This window comes from Notamacropus eugenii, chromosome 1 (genome assembly GCF_028372415.1).
Source record: "Notamacropus eugenii isolate mMacEug1 chromosome 1, mMacEug1.pri_v2, whole genome shotgun sequence".
Classification (NCBI taxonomy): domain Eukaryota; kingdom Metazoa; phylum Chordata; class Mammalia; order Diprotodontia; family Macropodidae; genus Notamacropus; species Notamacropus eugenii.
The window spans coordinates 12,108,146-12,127,206 of record NC_092872.1 but is presented as its reverse complement, the minus strand read 5'-3'; the positions used below and the strand labels follow the sequence as shown (position 1 = coordinate 12,127,206).

The window sequence follows — 19,061 nt, the reverse complement described above, 5'->3', positions numbered from 1 at the left end:
ATAAAGGAGGAAAGAATGGAAAATGATGTAAAGAGGTTCTGCAGCATAGAAGTGGAAGAAGCTCCCGACTCGATGGCCTTGATTTTCTCAGTGGGGTAGGAGATGAGAAGGAAGAGGCAGAGGAAGTGATAGGAGAGTTTAGAAGAACCCCTGTGGGAATGTAATAGTCAGACAGAAGAATGAAAAGACTACCATGCACCACTGAGCGCCCAGCTGAAGCTTGTATTTTCATCAGTTCCTCCAGTTTTTACTGAATTCAGTATGGAAGATGACCTCCACTAGGAAAATTCAGCAGCAAACTAACAAGAAAACAAATCTGCTACTTCTTTCAAATTCTATGTCCCCATCAATGGCACCACCATTCACCCAGGTCTTCCACATTTAAAACCTTGGTGTTATCTTCAACCTTTCCACTAATTTTACCTTGCATATACAATCAGTAACCAAGTGCTATCAATTTTATCTCCTCAGTCTCTCTTGAATGTGTTCCTTCCTTTGAATTCCCATAGCCATCACCCTAGTACAGGCCCTCATTACCACCTGCTTGGATTACCACAACAACCACTTAACAGGTCTTCCTATTACCTGCTCTAGCCTTTGCATTACTGATGGAATAATCTTACTTACAGATTCATTCAAGTCCTTCTTTTACTCAAAAATCTTTAGTGACTCCTTACTTTGGCTTCCAGGTTCTCCCCAGTCTGGCATCCCTGTGCCTGTTTGGGCCTTATCTCTTATTACTCCTCTCCAGAGTCCATACTACAGTCAAACTTACGTAGTCTGCCCCCAGAACACAATTGTGCTTTCCCCTTGTTCACTGTTCTCTGTGCCTAGAATATTCTCGCTCACCTTCTTTGCCTATCGAATTCCTATCTTTTAAAGTCCAACCCAAATGCCACCTATGAAGCCTTTCCCAAACCCTCCAGTCTATACTGGACTTTTTCTCCTTATAATTCCCACAGAACTTTTGTCTTACACCAATATTATTTTATGCTATAGCATATTTTAATAAGTTATGCGTAAGTCACGTTCACCTACTAGATTCTGAGCTGAATGAGGACAGATCTCGATTAAGCTTTGTATCTCCTCCAGCATCAAGCTCAGTGCTCTGCACAAAACTTGTTTATAATAAGTTTGATGAATTGTTGCCCATAGTTGTTTAGATTTAATATTCCTTGTAGATGATCAAAAGTGCTTTTATGTAGGGCCTCGATTTTAAAAGTTTTTTTTTTATACCTTAGGACATCAAGTTTTATCCAAATAAGTAAGATGAGAACATGTTAAAAGTTCTATTTTTCTGTCAAAAGGAAGAGAAATGTTTCCGATTCACATCAAGTACAGTTCAGATCTAAACTCAAGGACGTTTTTGAAAAGTACCAAGCTGGATTGATGTATTATACGTTTCCACGTACAAAACATGCATTTAGTGCCCCCACTCACTTAACTAGTGAGTATGTCAGAACCAGTGATTTACCCACAGTTGGAAAATTTTTCGTGAATAAAGTCTACAGAGCCAATTAAAGACAATTATGGGATTGCCTCAGCATATACAACACCCCCGAAATTTGCTGAGAAGGAAAAAAATCAATTTAAAAGGAAAAGCCCAAACCACTTCCACTTAAAAAGGAGGCAACAGGCACTTAGAACTTGCTTTGTTTTAACAAATACCAAATCCAGAAAACCTTTCTTTCTTCACCATTTTTTACACTATGACCTTGACAGTGAGAGGTAGAAGGAAGAATTTTTTCAGATTAGTTGGTAAAGTTTACAATACTCTGTAAGACATTGGGTAAGTGGAAAGAATCAGGAAAATGATTTTTTTTTCAGGATGGTGAAACTAGTGAGCAAAAATCCATTAATTCAAACAGTTATTTGTATCGACTATGTGCTACAATATTAACGAGCTATAATTTGATATCCCATTAAAAATTACCAGTTATTTTCTTCAAAATACTCTTTGAACTAAGGATTCTGAGCACTGTTACTTGAGAGGTGGGGTCAGGTAGTGGAATTAGAAGAGCTGGGTTCTAATTCTGCCCCAACTTCACATCTCTCAACCTCAGTCTCCTCATCTATAAAAGGGACTGAATGTGATATTCCACTGGTACAAGGAACTTGCTAGTGAGGAAATTCTCACTAACAATGCAGGCTAGTACCTGCTTCACAATTTATAGTCTTAAACTTCTGAAAAGAGAAGTGAAGGACTCAGGTTGCAGAATGAAAATATATTTTTGGACATGGACAATGTGGGAACATGTTTTGCTTCATTACATATATTTTTTCCACACAGGTTTTCTTTTTCTTGAAGGCAGAACAGAGATTAAAATAAGTTTTTGTTAATTTAAAAAAAATTTTAAAGAAGCTAACCCACACCTGGAACATGTACTCCACTCCATTCTGGGTCAGGCCTGATATCTGAGATCTTCCAGTGCTAGATGTGGTGCCAGAGGCTTTCCTTTCAGTGTGAGGTGCTAGTCAAGGCATCACTAGGCCTTTGCCTGAAGCTTTGAGCCTTTCTGGCTCCACTGGTGTCTTAACCTCAAGTCCTTCTGACACTAAGCATGATGCCAAAACCTGGTCTACTACCTGTTTTACCTCAATTCCTTATTTTTCTACCACTTTAAGTAAGTGTCCTTGTCACACAGACATTTCTTAAAGTTAGTAAATATTTTTCTGTCCACTCACATCCATATGATGACTGAACAAGAAAATATGGTTTACTACAAGTGCATAAAACTGAGTAAGAACAAACACAGCATAGTCCATACCACACACCCTATTCTTCTATACTTTTCTTATATATAAATCAATATGGTTCTAACTAAAAAACAAAACAAAAAACTTGTAATCTTTAAGAGTTACCTGGAGTACAAAGAGGGTCCTACTGCCAGTACATGTCAGGAGAGGGATATGCGGAGAGATATGTACACCACTTATCTCACAGGTTGTGGTGAAGAAAGCACTACAGAGATAGCAACATCTAGCCCAGCAGCCCAGCTCAAGGCTGTGGACTCCTAAGTTCAATGCACGTTTGTTCCCCAGGACTTCTTCACCTTTCACACTGAGCTTGATTCTGAGAGACATTCAACGATAGGTCAACAATGGATCGATTCTAGTAAGACCAAATTGAACAAAGATTAATATAAAATCTTACATGGGTTCAAAAAATCAATTTCATATGGATAAAATGGGGGAGGTGCCAGCAGACAAACAATTTCCATGAAAAAGATTTAGGGTTTTAGTGGATTAAAAGTTCAATATGAGTCAATAGTAAAACATGGCAGCCAAAAGAACAATTATTATCCCCCACTGAGAGACATGGTGTCCAGAGCACACAACCTAGCCTAGTCAGAACTAACCTAGAAAATTGGCTTCAGTTCTATGTTCCTGGAAAGATGGTCACAAGGCGGAGGGCATCCAAAGGCGATGAGGATAGTGAAATGCCTTAAGCCAATGTCATACAAGGATAAATTGAAAGAACTGGTATGTTTTTAGCCTGAAACAGATGTGAGATGGGTCAAATGGAACAGACAGATGGAAGGACCTGATTACTGTCTTCGGGTCTTCAAAGGGTAGACGTAGATAGGGATTGGATTCATTCTGCTTGCCCCAAGAGGGCAGAATGAGGAACAATAAGTGCAACTTGCAGAGTGTCAGATTTAAGTTCAAAATAAGGCAAAACTAGTTGACTGAAGATTTACTTCATACATCCTCAGAGAAAAGATGTATTTAGGAAAGAACAATGGACAGAACGCAGACACAGTTCAACGCTTTTCCCTATCTACACAATGGACAGAACACAGACAAGGTTCTTCTCCCTGGTAATCTGCCAGAGTATCTCATGGCGTTCTTACACTCTCTACAATTATATTCTTAGAGCTACTTAGAGGCATGTCTTTGTTTTGTTTTGTTTTTTAGGTTTTTTTCAGTGTTCTATAATCACTTCCATATATATCTTAGAATTTTCCCCTCCCTCCTCTCCTTCCCCCCTACCTCCCCACTCCCTGAGGCATGTCTTTAAGAAACAGTATCTTAAATACTTTATAGCAGGGATTCTTAACTTTTTTTGTATCATGGTCCCCTTTGGCAATCTGGTAAGTACTAGGGACTTCTTCTCAGTATAATGTTTTCAACTGCATTAAAAAAAAAATACATAGGATGGCAAAGGAAACCAATAATATGGAAATGGTTATCAAAAGATATTAAAATTTCACAGGTTAAGAACCTCTGCTCTATAGAAAACAAGTGAGCACAGAGTGAAACAAAGGTGAAACCAGGAGTCAGAAGTCAGATCAAGGAGAAAAATGATGGCAGAAAACCAAGTAGAAGAACAAAAAGCAATGCTGGATGGTCCTTGGACTTGGGCACCCAAACATCTGGCTGTGAGGTAATTGGTGGGTAAGCAGAAATGAAGGTTTTGCTTTTCCACATGAGTACATCCTTCCTAGCAAAGAGGACAGAAAAATATCTGAAGCAAGTTATTAAGCTGTCTCTTAAGAAAAGAATTTGGGGTCCAGTACTGAAACTACCTAAAAAACAGAATGAAAGGCACAATGTGAAAGAATGTTACATTATATTCAAAGGGAAAAGAATTTACTAGGCTATGGCCTATAAGGATCCTAAAGTAAACAAAGGCCTTTGAGGTAGTCTAATCCCTAAAAATCAGCACAAAGATATCTGGAGATGGGAAGGAAAACAAGAGCACTTTAATCACCCCTCCTTCCTATTCCTGTGCTCTTCTCATGTGCTCATGTGTACTATATTTATTCCTCAATCCTAGACTGAGTTTCTTAGAGGCAGAAAATATCTTTGTACCTTTCCCAGTGCCTATAACAGTGCTCTACACACATCAAAATAAAACAGGAAGAGAAAGGAGAAAAAAGGGGAAAGGATTATCAGTGTCCTGAAAGAAGGAAGTAGTCCATCAAAGACAGACCATGCCATGGCAACATTTGAGAACGAAATGTGTCTTTCGCTTGACAAGACCATATTGTTCCTCCCAAACTAGGGGATGTGTTTTGAATAGTTCCTCCAGTTGTAGGCCTGGATTTATGCTGATGTATCTACACTCACCTACCCAGTTGTCTTTGTGATGTGACTCAAAGCACAAAACTGGCAAGGTGACTGGCTAGAAAGAGGGGATACATTTTTATAACCAAGTCTCATTCACCTTTATATCCCCTTACCATGCCTAGCGTGGTGCGTGACATATAGTAGGCATACAACATATACCCGGTGAACGAAAAGTAATGGAACAGAAAAAAGGGAAATGGTCTTCAGAGGGCTCAAAACTACAGCTTTAGCATCAAATACTGTTTCCAGTTGAGCAAATGGGTCCCAGTCACCAGAATGTAAATGAGAATGTCTGAAATTACCAGGGAGGACTAGTCTTTGAAGCACTGCACTGGGAGATGGCTTACTTTAATTTCAGTCCTAGCTCACCCTTACAGTGCCTCAGCTTCTCAAAATGGAACATTGTAGAAAGTTCTGACTATCCCTGAGTGTAAACCTTCAAAGGGATTAAGACGTTATAGAATCACAGCTAGAAGTGATGGCAGAGGTCATCTAAAATAAAACAATGACATTTACATAGCTCTACGTGCCATGCACCATGCTGACTAAGTGCTTTACAAACATCTCATTTGCTCTGCACAACTCTGGGAGGCAAGTGGTGCTATTACTATCCCCATTTTGTAGATGAGAAGACTGACGCAAACAAATTAAATGATTTGCCTGGGATAACAGATCTAGTCCAACTAAAACCTGTAAAGTAATTACCTTCATAACAGCCTCAACATCAACAACATAAATACAGTCAATGGCTCCTTCAATCATTAGGCACTCACTAATGTTGTATAAACATCTAGAGATCACAGCAGCAAACCTTTCAAGGTTAAATCATTTTGAAATATGCCTACCACGTGAACTGTGAGAGTTGAGAGCCAAAGAACAGCGCAAGCTAAAGGGGCCAGAAGTCACCACACACTTCTGCCGTAGCTTAACACTCTCATTTGCTTTCTTTAAACGTTCCATTCATTTCCTTCCGTGGGAACACCAGGGGACATTCCATTCCTTGTACTTTATCCAGAGGTCAGGGAGAGCAATGTGTTCCACATAGGGATTCCTCCGCACCTTGACAAGCACAGGTAAAGGGAAAGACTAAACATATACTGGTTATACCCAAGAAGGAAAATCATGTTAAGGGGTTATGGGCAGAGAAATCAAACTGGAAACAACTGTTACTGAAGAGGTTTGAGTTGGTTTTTTTATATTAATTCCTGCCAACATGAAGGAGACTACCCACTTGGGGGAAAAGATCCTGTGACCTCCTGACACAGTTCCATGGACACCCAGAAAGAACATTTTGAACTTGTTAACTGACAGGCCTTCACTCTTAAGAGAAGACAAAGGGACGTAGTACAATGGCAAAATTACTTGACTGGAGAAAAGCTAGGTTTCTGCACTGGCTTTTGTCCTTAACAGCTGTGTGATTTGCACAAGCCATTTATCATCTTTTAGACTCAGTTTTACTTGTCTGTAAAATGGAAATACCAATATTTGTTTTACCTAATTTATAAGGTTTCTGGGAAGCATTTTACAAACTAAAAAGCTAAATTAATGCAAGCCACTATTATTACTTCAAAAAAAGAGCAGGTGCTTCTCATCTGAGATGCTGACTAGGTTTTCACTGCTCCTGACAGAACTAGGAAGTCAGGCAAACTTTTGGGGGACAAACTATCAATCAAGCTCTCTCTCTCTCTCTCTCTCTCTCTCTCTCTCTCTATACATATATATTTACTGAGGACTTATGTACCCAATACTATACTGAGTTTCACTAAAATCTCTGAACAAATAACTCCCAGTTTTACATATCAATCAATCTCTACTCTCTGCTAAACTCCGATCCCAAATCACCAATTAATTGCCTGCTGAACATTTATAACTGGATGCCCTCATAGGCACCTCCAACTCTTCATATCCAAAACAGAATTCGTTATCTTTCTCTCCAAACCTACCCCTCTTCCTAACTTTTCTATTTCTGTCCTGGGATCCATAATCCTGTCGGTCATACGTTTGTAGCCCTGGGGGTCAGGCCTGACTCCTCCCTCTCCATCATATCACACATATCCAGTCAGTTGCCAACTTCTAGAATATCTCTCAGATCCATCCATTTCTCCCCTCCCACAGGACCTCTGCTCCTGATTCAGGCCCTCATCACCCTCCATGTGCACTACTGCAGTTTCCTCCTAAATGGGCTCGTTGTCTCAAGCCTCATCCGTCTCCAAAGCATCTTCAACACAGCTGCCACAGTCATTTTTCCTGAAGCACAGGTCTGACCATTCCACCTTCCTTTCCAAGAAACTCCAGACCCTAAGCTCTCCAGAGGGAGGAACTGGTGTTTTTGTCCTTGTATCCCTAGTGCCGAGGACAGTGGATGTGCAGAAATATTTGCAGAGAGAAGGAACAGAAGGGAATCAGAAGATACACAGGAAAGTCTGTGTCTTGAAGAAGATTCCAGTCCCACAGCATTCACTGGGGGCTTTCTATGCTGTGCTATACATGGGAAAATATCAGAATGTTAGGTAAGATCCCTTCTGTAGCTGACAGTTGAATGACACACATAGAGAACTATATGTAATGTATACAACACAGTAAGTGTATTAGAGAAGGGTAGAACAGTGCTATGTGCTATCTTCAGGGAAAAGTCAGCACTTGTGCTGGAGATCAGCTTTAAGCTTACTCATTGTGTGGTTTCTCGAATTTCCTTTTTATGAAAAAAGGCATTTGTCCATCCCTTCCATGCTACCTGATTTCTCAGATTACCCAGACTGGTTATGAATTTATTCCTTAATCATATCTGCAAGTTCTTTTTATAACAATATATAGATATAATTTAGCTGAGTACTACGACCCGATCTCATTTGAAGTGGTGAAATGTTATTTTTTCTCTCATCTTGGCCTTCAATTCATTCTAAATGAGGCTTCCTGTTAGATATCATTCTTTTTGGAGGATAAAATAAAAGTAAAATAGGAATGGAATAGTTCTGCTTTCTCTCCATCATCTGTTGATAGTACAGCAGCTGCTCCAAGCTGTGGACCTCTTTCTTTTTTCCTCCAATATTTCCATACTTCAAGGATCCATGATTTAATCACTGCATGTACTTCCTGACAATATATAAAGAAATTAATTCAGGCTATTAACTGGAAGGTCAAACACTGAAGCTGAAGCTTAAATACTCTGGACATATAATGAAAAGAAAGAACTCAATGGAAAAGACTGATGCTGGGAAAGACTGAAGACAAAAGAAAAGCGGATGAATGAGGATGAGACGAATAGAAAAGTGTCTTGGAAGCAATGATTATGAGTCTGAACAGACTTCAGGAGATAGTGAAGGACAGAAGGGCCTGGCAGGCTATGGTCCATGGGGCCACTAAGAGTTGGACATGACTGAACAACAACAAAAATTTCCTCAACTCATTAAATCACAACCTTTCCAGACCCTTCGTTAACAGTTTTCACAAATTGTTGTAGTTGAAAAAAAATCATCACCTAATTAACCCTGTGAGTCTAACATGGCTGATTCTCAGACAGTGGCAATCCACCTGGCCTGCAGTTAAAGAACTTCCAGCTTGGGAGGCCCTGACAGAGCCTGCATTCCACCAACATAGCCCTCAAGAACCCTGAGAGTTATATTCACATCACGAGGCATCAAAGCAAGACTAGTGAGGTCCTACTACAGTTAAAACAAAACAAAAAAACCTACTGTTTTTAGGAATTTTTCACATGCCCTAGTTCAGTGTGAGTTTTAGCATTCCTGAACATAATTTTTTTTATACATGTTCATCTTAAATTTGAAAAGTTTCCTTTATAGCCATAATGGCTCTCCCCGAGAACTGTTATTCCAGAGTGCATGATTAGAATTAATTTTTAAAGTGATCTAGATATTTTCGAATCAAGAGGGATCAACCTCTCTTGAACATTCATCTTTTTTGAGTATCTATCCATTTTGGTGTAAACCATTTTTAAGTCAGATCATTCATCATTTTTTGTTGTTGCTACTAGATCATACCTATCTTTTCTTAGAATGAGAAAATAATAAAACTCTTATTGCCTAAAGACTAGGGTATATATTTGTCAATATTTCTTTTTGTTGTTATAACAGGACATGTATTTATACAGCCAAGTCTTTAGTTTGCTGAGTGTAGCAGCATAGTGACAAAGTCACATTGGGATGGCCTCAGCCATGATGAAGCTCTACCCTCAGGGAGGAGGTGGCTGCTATCATTTCTGTGCTGCTCTCCTGATGGGCTCAGAAGGAGCATTATGTCTATAGTCTATAGCAACGGCCTGAAGAATAAAAGTAGGGAATAGCATGAGGTTACGGTTCTGAGGGGATAAAAAGACCTAGTGACAAACTCTGACAGAACATGTAAGTGATTCCTTCCAGGACAGGAAGCATTGGGATAATACCCTGTGGGTACCCTCACCGTTCAGGCGACCAGACTGAGGCCAGTTACGTTGGAAAGATTTGGGGGGTAAGGGTGCTAAAAAGTGTTAACTTCGTCCTAAGGTAGCTCATATAACAGACAACATAGGTCTTAAGGCAATGAATTTAGCCATATAGCAGATAGGTTCTGTGCCTGCCACCTAATGCCAGGTAAATAATTTCCCTACCTAATTTTTGTATAATACCTTCAAATATGGAATAACTAGAAGAATTTTTGACTTCAAGTCAGAATATTGGAGTTCAAGTTCAGGCTGTCACCATCTCCAGTACCTACTAGCCAGAGGGCCTGCGCAGTCATCTTCCTCTCTTGAGTCTCCATTTCCTTATCAAACAGATTGATGCTTGTGCTTCCTGTTTTTAAGGAGTGTTGTGAAGAGATTTTTAAACAATGAACCATTGCATAAACTACAGTCTTATTCTTTGACCCCTAAAGCAAGCTCGGGAGACAGGTGTGGTGCCAGCATTCCCTGCATCTTATGGGTCAGGAAACTGAGGCTTAGTCAGATAAAGTGGCATGCCCACAGTCACTCAGGTTAGGGTCATCAAATTTGGAGAAAAAAAAAGAGAGAGACAAGTTACAATGCCCAAGACCTCTGAGATACTGGGACATGGTTATTTTAAAAGTGGAAGGGGAATTTCTTTTAAGTGGGCACTGGGGAGCTCTCTCCCAGTCACACTGGGCTGTCCCCTGCAGTATTTCCTGACTTTCCTGATATACTAAATGAACCCTCAACATTTTCAGAATTAGAAAGGAGGAGTACCTCAAAGGAGTCCAACTGTGGGATAAATTGATATCTTAAATGAAATGATTTTCATTATTTACAGCCAAACAATCTGGGCTGGCAGAGAAGGCATTTTTTATTCAGGCTATAAATGGCACTCTAATGGGCCTCACCACCTCCATTTGTCTCTTTATTCTTCACAATAGGTTACACAACGCTCCTCTCCCTCCTCCCCCTGCTCTGTTCTTCAATGCTAATTAGCTCTAGAATACAATGGAGGCTTCTCAGAACAGAAATGTTAGAGATGGGGGTGCACAGAAATGTCTTTTGTCCTCAGGAAGCTGTAATATTGGACAGCTAATATTTGAGGATGAGCTGATCTCAGCAGTTGGGACTGAAAGAAAAGCTTGATATGAGAGTGATCTGGTAGGTCATCAGGTCTGACTTCCATGACGAACTGTTGGGTTATATTTCCCAAAAAGAGCTTTTCATTAACTTTCTTTCTAGTATACCGAAAGAGCTCAACCTGAAATTCACCATCACTTCCTTGATAACAGGGACAGGGATGGATGTGTGATTTCACTGATGAGGAAAACCCTTCTACCAAAGTAGGTCAGCACAACTGCCTAGGGCACTCAAAAGTTAATTGACTTGCCCAGGGTCATAAAGCTAGTATGTGTCAGAGGCAGAACCCTAACCCAGGTCTTCCTGATTCTGAGGCCAGCTGTCTAAAGAAAGTAATCTGATGCAAAAGATTTTTATTAAATGCTTGGTGAGTGCACAGCACTGTCCTTGGTGCTGCAGACATACAGTTTAAGTAAGACGTAGTTTCTGTCTCCAATCTAAAAGAAAAACACAAAAATGTAAAGCAAGAGAATTATGGATAAACAAAGTACCATGTGAGTTCCAAGGGAGAAAAGGCGAGATCAGAGAAGATTCATACAGGAGACTGCACTTTAGCTGAAGATTCCTAAATTGCTAAAACTAGGAGAACTTAATTTAATTCAATTGGCCATACATTTAGTGAGCACTTACTATGTGCAGAAGGCACTGCACTAGGCACTAGAATACAAAAACAGGAACAAAAAAGCCCCTCTCCTCAGAAAGCTTACACTCTAGAGCAGACCTGGCAGGTCTAGAAATGCTTCATGTAATAAGTCACAAGTTAATGACTCGAATTTCATTCATGGAAATCTTGGCTCTGGTGATGACTGGTCTGTCCAATTAGAATCAGACACATATCACTGCTCATCATGACCCCATATGGGGCTTTCTTGGCAGAGATACTGCAGTGGTTGGCCATTTCCTTCTCCAGCTCATTTTACAGATGAGGAAACTGAGGCAAATACGGTTAAGTGACTTGTCCAGGGTCACACAGCTAATAAGTGTCTGAGGCCAGATTTGAACTCAAGAAGATGAGTCTTCCACTGTGCCACCGAGCTGCCCCAAACAACACACAAATCTACTTCTACCTCTTAGGCATTTCCCCTTTGATTGAGTCCACACCAACTCAAATTAAATATGTTCAAACAGCACCATTTCCCCACTTCTTCATCCTCTCCCTTTTCACCCAACTCCTCAACCAAGAAACCTCGGTCACTCCCAACTTCTGACATCTGGCTCACCATCCAATCTTGCCCTTTTCACTTACAGAACATCTCTGTGCCATCTTCTGAATGGCAGTCTGCTCCTCTTCCCTACCGTCTCAATTTCAGCACCTTATATGTAAATCAGAGAGCTTACTATGCTTAATAACTAGTTCAATGTATCAAGTTTTCAAATCTCTATTATCTTGCTCTGCAGGATGAGTGTGTGTGTGTGTGTGTGTGTGTGTGTGTGTGTGTGTGTGTGTGAAAAATCAGGATGTTCTCAAGAATTCTCACAATGAATGTGACAAGGTCTCACAAGATTGCTCAGAGGCTCTGAGATGAATTCAAGAAGAAGGAAATGACCAGGAGGGGAAAAAATGCCACATGGCACTAAAGTCTGTGATGCCACAGTACCCAGTGCTTTAAGGCTGATAGAAGACTTTCCTCACAGGAGTTAAGGAGGGTTTTGTAGGAGGGAACTAAAGCTCAAGGGAAGTGAGACCTTGGCCACTGTTGCCCAGCTAATGAGCCACAGCACCAGGATTCTAAGGCAGGCTTCATTCCAGGTCAAGAAGCCCTTCCACTCTACCATGCTGCATCTCTTAGGGCCCAACCCTGAACCTGAAGGACTCAAAAGGCAAGTTATCCAACTGGTCCAATTCCTGCTTCAAATACAACTCTAAGTCAGCCAAGACAGGGAGCTGTTAATCCTATTTAAAAATCTTTCCAAGGATGGAGATTCTACTGTATCTCATGGCACCTATTATAATATTCAATTACTTATAATCAAAAAGGTCTTTAAGTGAAAAAACTATAATTTTCATTGAATTTAAGCTCAATTTCCCATTGTTCTTCGTAGTGAGAAAAAACAATTATCCTTAATCCTCTGTGTACAAGCTCCCGTCATTGAGAATACTTTAAAAGCTACTAAATAATTATACCTCCTTTAATTTTTCCTCCTACGTCCAGAAATGCATTGAGGATTAAACCATAAACTCGGTCTTAGAATCCTCTCAAAAATTCTAACACCGGGTTAATTATTGGACTTATTCCCAAACTTGCATCAAACCACAGGATCACAGATTTAGAGCTAAAAGAGATCTTGGAGGCCAGCTGGTTCAAATGCCTGATTTTGTAAGAAGTCTAAAAAACAGAACCCAGGGCCCACAGGTCAAGTGACTTATCCACGTCCCACAAGTAGTTACTGGCAGAGCAAGGATTCCAGAAATGTACCACATGTACTTGCCAAGGAAAATTCTATTTGGTCTGTGCAAATGGCTCCCAAGACTTGAAATGAGCATTGGCTTAGCACAGACCAAGCTGAGGCACACCCAAACTCTTCCTCGGGACTTCTGAAAAACCTTTCAAGCCAGTCAAAGGATTCTACTTGCTTTGTAACTGCTAAGCAGAGCTGTTCAGTCCATTGTGAAGCCTGACGCAAAGAGACCTGTCTGAAACTGTAAGGAGAAAAATGCTCAAATGTTACCTGTACTGAACTCTTACAACTCAGGTTTTATGTAAACTGGTGCCAAAAGACTTTCACTGAGATCAAATATAAGAACAATTCTTTACTTTTATACAACTGCTAAAGAAAACTGCTGGGGGAAAAAATGCCATAACTGAGCAGATCTGGTTAATTCTAAGTTTATGTTTCTCAGCTACAAAAGGAGACCTGACCATACATCTCTCACTAAAGAAATTCCAAACTTTCTCCTAAATTCTGAAATTCCCCAAGACCTTTCTCTTTTTCCTTCTCTTCCTTCTCCTCCCTACTTACACAGTCTATACTCAAGCATACCCAAATATACCCATAAAGACAAGAATATCAATGCTTCTAGCCCACAACTCTCAGCCATCATCCTGGGAAACAACTCCTGTGGACAGGCAGCCTGGCAACCCAAGAACCAGAAAGGAAAGTTCTTGACACCAAAGTCTTTGGCTCCGTCAAACGGTTCAACCTCAGAAACTAATACCATTTTATCCATGGAAATGACATTAACATTTGCTTTGCTGCTGCACCCAAAGGTCCATGGGACTTTTCCATCTGACTTGTGGCTGAAACTTTCCATATATGATGTCTTCCCAATTAGCATGTGAGTGTGAGAGCAGGGACTGATTTACTTTCCTATCTGTATCCTCTGTGTGTAAGCACATAGCAAAGACTACATAAATGCTTCATTCATTCATTCTTTTCTTCAAGTCTCCACTCCTACAGCTCTTCAATTTTGCTTCTTCCAGACTCCATTAAGTGCTCCCCCTCAATCACTCACTGTTACCAGGACCATTCTCCCAGTTTTGAAGACCTCATTCCCCCTGGTTCTCCTTGCCAGCTGCTACTTCCCTGGCTTTTTTGCCCTGTCACCTAGCTGGGGGGTTTTCCCAAAGTCCCCTGCTCATCTCCCTCTACCTTCTACCATTCTAGAAGCTTGCCCATTTCCACTTTGACTCTTGTACTGATGACTTTCCAACAAGCATGTCTGTCCTCCACAGCCTAGAGAGTGAGCTCCATGATCTTCACGATCTCCACAAGATGGAGCAGTGGCAGTGGAGGTGTCACATCTGCATTCTGTTGCCAGCAGCATGAGCAAGTAGAAAAGTCAATCAAGAATAAAAAAGTACCAGTCTCTCATTTTTACTAATCCAAATGCTTCAACTTCCTTGCAGATTCAACACAAAGGCAAAGTCCTCGGGAAACATTCTCAGACTAACAACTTACCCTGATCTTTCCTTTCTTCCTAAATAGAAACCTATTTACATAAGCAATCTATACCAGGCCATTTCACCTACACTCAAGCTGCAAAATTCTCTGGCAAATTCCCTTCCATGCTGTCTCTCCAAATGTATGGCCAACTCCACATAGGTGGAGACTATACTTTCTTTCATATCCCCCAGAACAATTCACCATGTGCTGGGCGTGTATGGTAAATGAACAGACAAATATTTATTAAGTATCTATGTGCAATGCAATATTGGGGTGGCGAGATGTTGGCCTGGAGTCAGGAAGACCTGAGTTCAAATTCAGCCTCAGAAACTTACTAGCTTGTATGACCCTGAGCAAGTCACTTAACCCCCGTTTGCTCTGGAGAAGGAAATGGCAAACCATTCCAGAACCTTTGCTAAGAAAAGTCCATGGACAGTATTAGCACACTATGGCCCACAGGGTCACAAAGAGTAGAACATGGCTGAACGCTGAACAACAAATGTGCAACGTACAAAGTTAAACATGGCAAGGGACTGAATCCGACAGAAAATTCTCTGAAAAAATGAGCTGCCTGAAATCGAAACTTCAGTTAAAAGGCTAAAAAAACAAAGTAGGTCAGTACCCTTTGGAAGGAATGGGAAAATAATTCAAAAGGAAAGACAGGAAATGCAACGGCAACACAAGATATATTCATGGCTAAGCACCAACAACCCTGCATAAAAGTCATCATTACCAGTGGAAGGAGGAAAGGAATAACTAAGTGAAGTGTGGAGATCAAAACTCACATTGGCTCTTGCCTGGAAAACAAACTACCCCTAAGCCGACATGACTGGCAACTATCAAATCAGAATGGTGGGGAACCTGTGCTCTGAGCCCAGACAGCTGGTGAAGTCAGTCCTGCTTCAACTCGGATGCTTACACTCTGAAAGCAGGGCAAGGAGGACAGCGGCACCATCCCTGGAACCCAACTGGTGTGCCCCAGCTAGCTTATAATGGGCCCTGTTTCTGGCCAGCCCCTCCCCTAGCCCTGCCCTTGGTTCCAATCTCTTCACATCTTGGTTTCCTGCCTATATCTTGGTTTGTGCTAGATTTGCCCCAAGCTCCACCTATCTGATTCCTGCTCATCCATCAAGGCCCAGTTTCACACACTATCTCCTCCATGGCGCCACCGGGACGGCCTCACTTTATTTTGACTGAGCTGTTAGTCAGTTGTTTCAGTCACATCTGACCCTTTGTGACCCCACTTGGGGTTACCTTGGCAAAGATATAGGAGTGGTTTACCATTTCTTTCTCCAACTCATTTTACGGATGAGAAAACTGAGGCAAACAGAGTGAAGTGACTTGCCCAGAGTGACACAGCCAGTAAATATCTGAGGTCAGATTTGAACTCAGGAAGATGAGTCTTCCTGACTCCAGGCCCAGCACTCTGTGCACCATACCACCTAGCTGCTGCAACTTCCACCTATATCTTACCTCTCCCCATTCAATAGCAAACTCTGCGATAGCAAGGATGTGTGTCTGATTCATTTTTGGATCTCCCACCAGACTCTGCAGTATCATGAACACAAACAGATTCTTGGTAAATACGGACTGTTACAGCTTGCCGACATCAACCTACACTGTCTCTGCTCCCTGCTGATCCCTTTCCTGTCACCATGAAACAATGGCCATGTCCCTTGAACTTTTGATATCCTTCCTAACACTCTGGTCTTGAACCTGCAACTGCAAGGCATAGGAAATCTGCCCACAGCTGCCAAAAGTTGTACTCATGGGTCCAGTCAATCCCAGCCTGCTTCATGTGCCTTAGGGCTGACTTAACGGTCTATTTAATACCTTGATGTGGTGATAAGGACACTAGAATGAGAGGGAAATGGGACTTGAGGTTGAATCCTAGGTCTGCAACTTACTAACAGTGAGACCTTCATTCTATGAGCTCTACTCCTCTTGTATATCAATGGGAATGGTATTTCCATCACCTGCTTCACAAAGTTGTTATAGGGAAAGTAGTAGCTAAGCCCTAAAGAGCAACAGAAATGTGAGCTAACATCACCATCACCACATTTAATAAGTCAGTTCAATATAACGAGCCCTTATTAACCAACTACTGCAAATAACAAGCAGAGGCTGAAAGAAGAAGCAGGCGTTCTGGCAGCCAGGGGTACCATCTGTGAGTGCCTTGAGAGTCGGGGCTTGTCCTATGACCAGAATCACACATGCATGCCACACAGTGCTAGTGTTACTGAAACTTGCTTGATGGACTGACCCAAATCACCACTGAAAAGTGATGATTATTTCAACTAGTGCACTGCTGATGGTCATAACAAACAAGCACTTTTTAAAAATCTGCTACACTATGACATTTTCTCAAGAGTTGGAGTTCAAGTTATGCCTGGCTCTATTGAGTGGGCTCTACTTTTTTACAATCTGGTCACTGGCATTTCCTTAACATGACACCCTGGAGGGGTCAAAGCAATGATAACAGAGAACCCTGAGCTAAGCAAAGGCTGACCCCCTCTGGAATTGGGCTTTGGGCTTGAGTCTGATCAAAAGCCTATCTAGAATGTTAGCTGAAGAAAATCAATTAGCCATATAATATATATAAAGCCCTGGACATTTGGGTAGGGGAATGACAACATAAACAGGAAAACAATTCTAATGTTGCAAGGAGTTTTTGATCTGACTGGGGAGACAAATTATGCATATAATCAAACAGATTAAAAACACTTATAAAAGCTCCCCTTTTTTCCATTTCCCCCTTACAAAAAATTAAATCTCTGTAGGGCTTCAAGGAGATGCAGGATATGCTCAGAATGGATATAATAAGGAAAGGCTTCTTGGAGATAAAATTTAACCAGAACTTTCACTGGTGCAAGCCCATTCAGTCCACAGGATAAGGTCTTTGAGGGCAAGATCCACTTCTTATACTAGTATCCCCTACTGTGCCAACTGTAAGCTGCTCAATGAATACCTGTTGCACTGAATATAAGGGGCTGAGATCCAGGGAACCTAGCCCCAATATGCGGACCTTTACAACCTAATGTCTGCATCCCAGGTGTTCAAAGGCCACGAGACTATCCCAGACTTTCTCTGCCTCCTGGGAGTCTGCCCTCAAAGCCAGGACATCCACAGCATGCTGCGGGGTAGGGCAGAGAACTGAGCAACAAGCCAAGTCTGGCAGCACAGAAGAACCACAAGGGCTTGAGCTCAAACAATCAACATCATAAGAATTTAGAACCTGAAGTGACCCTTAAAAGTCTATTTTAAGCCAATGCTCTTGTTTTACAGATAAGGAAAGAAGCCCAGAAAGGGTACATGATTGGCCCCGGGTCACAGAGGTAGCAAGAAGCAGATTTAGGGTATGCACCAAAGCCTCTGACTCTAAATCCAGGGCCCTATGACTATGCTGGTTCTTTCAGGAAGACTGAAAATCAGCCACTCCAATAGTCCAATGGAGAGAGAGGAGAATGCCTGCTACAATGAACAATGACAAGTCAATCAGCTGCTATGGAGAAAATTTCAGACTTCAAAATATCAGCAAACATTCAGCGACAGCACTATAAATATATTTATCCTTCATGATTTTTTGATACCTCCTAGTTTCTACCTATTTGGGAAAGAGACCTTAAGGATTATCTATGATCTAGCTCTATGTCAGCCCAGCAACAGATAGACTAAACACATTACAGGTCATCTTTTAAAACTTCCAGAAGCAAAATAAAAAAGCAAAATAAAAGCACATTTACCATGTGCCAACCACTATATCAAGTATAGGAGATATAATAAATAGAAAAATGGAGACCGTCCATGCTCTCAAAGAACTCACACTCTAACTGAGAGGGACAATACACAACAGAAAGTTCAAATGGGGGAAAAATGGAAAGGTCCAAAAATTTTAAGGGGAACAGAGGCTGGGAGGGTGGCAAGGCCCAGGGGTCCCTGGGTTATACAAGTGGTGGAATGACACTGCCAAGGAAGTGACAGAGAAAGAGACAGGACAGAGAACAAGACCCCGAGTCAAGAGGAAAAGAGATAACGATTCCCATTTGTGCTGTGTGAACATGGTCAAGCAGCAAGAACGGTAGGTGACCTGACAGAGCTATTTCCAGCACCAAGTGACAGCAAAGTAACAAAGGCCTGAGCAACAGGCATTCTGATTTTCTCCAGGTTTTCTGTAGAATTTCCCCCATATTGTACAATGCTAAATATAATAAAAGCTCAGTTACTTGAAATACTTGGGGATTTTTTTTTTCTATTTAACTGATTTTGAGTTGAGAGATTAACCTTTGGCCAGCTTTGCTGTTGTGAAAACAGCACTTGATTTGGATGAAAAAAGCCTGGGTTCAAGTTAGAGCTGTGACAGTTAGAGCCTGATTGTTTCCTCATTTATCAAATGGAGATAAGAATTCTTGCACCACTAGCCTCACAAGGTTGTTTTGTGGCAAAGTGCTTTATAAACCTTAAAGTGTTATTCAGTAGGAAGATAAGTTAGTACTACTACTCAATTCTATATAAAAAAAAATCATAAAATGTTAGTAACCTT

General features: G+C 41.1%; 1 protein-coding gene across 5 annotated transcripts in view; it reads right to left on the bottom strand.

Annotated features, from left to right (window-relative positions):
* Nucleotides 1-19,061, bottom strand: part of KLHL18 (kelch like family member 18) — an 89,542-nt gene that overhangs the window by 51,719 nt on the left and 18,762 nt on the right. For 2 of the 5 annotated variants that reach the window (XM_072653584.1, XM_072653594.1), the window contains one exon: nt 2,863-3,112. The exons of 2 other annotated variants lie outside the window; for them this stretch is intronic. In XM_072653584.1, coding sequence (XP_072509685.1) covers nt 2,863-3,084 — 222 coding nt within the window. In that variant the 5' untranslated portion in view covers nt 3,085-3,112. Of the gene's footprint in view, nt 1-2,862; nt 3,113-5,918 lie in introns of those variants that run through there. One more of the 5 variants, XM_072653617.1, reaches the window with a different exon arrangement.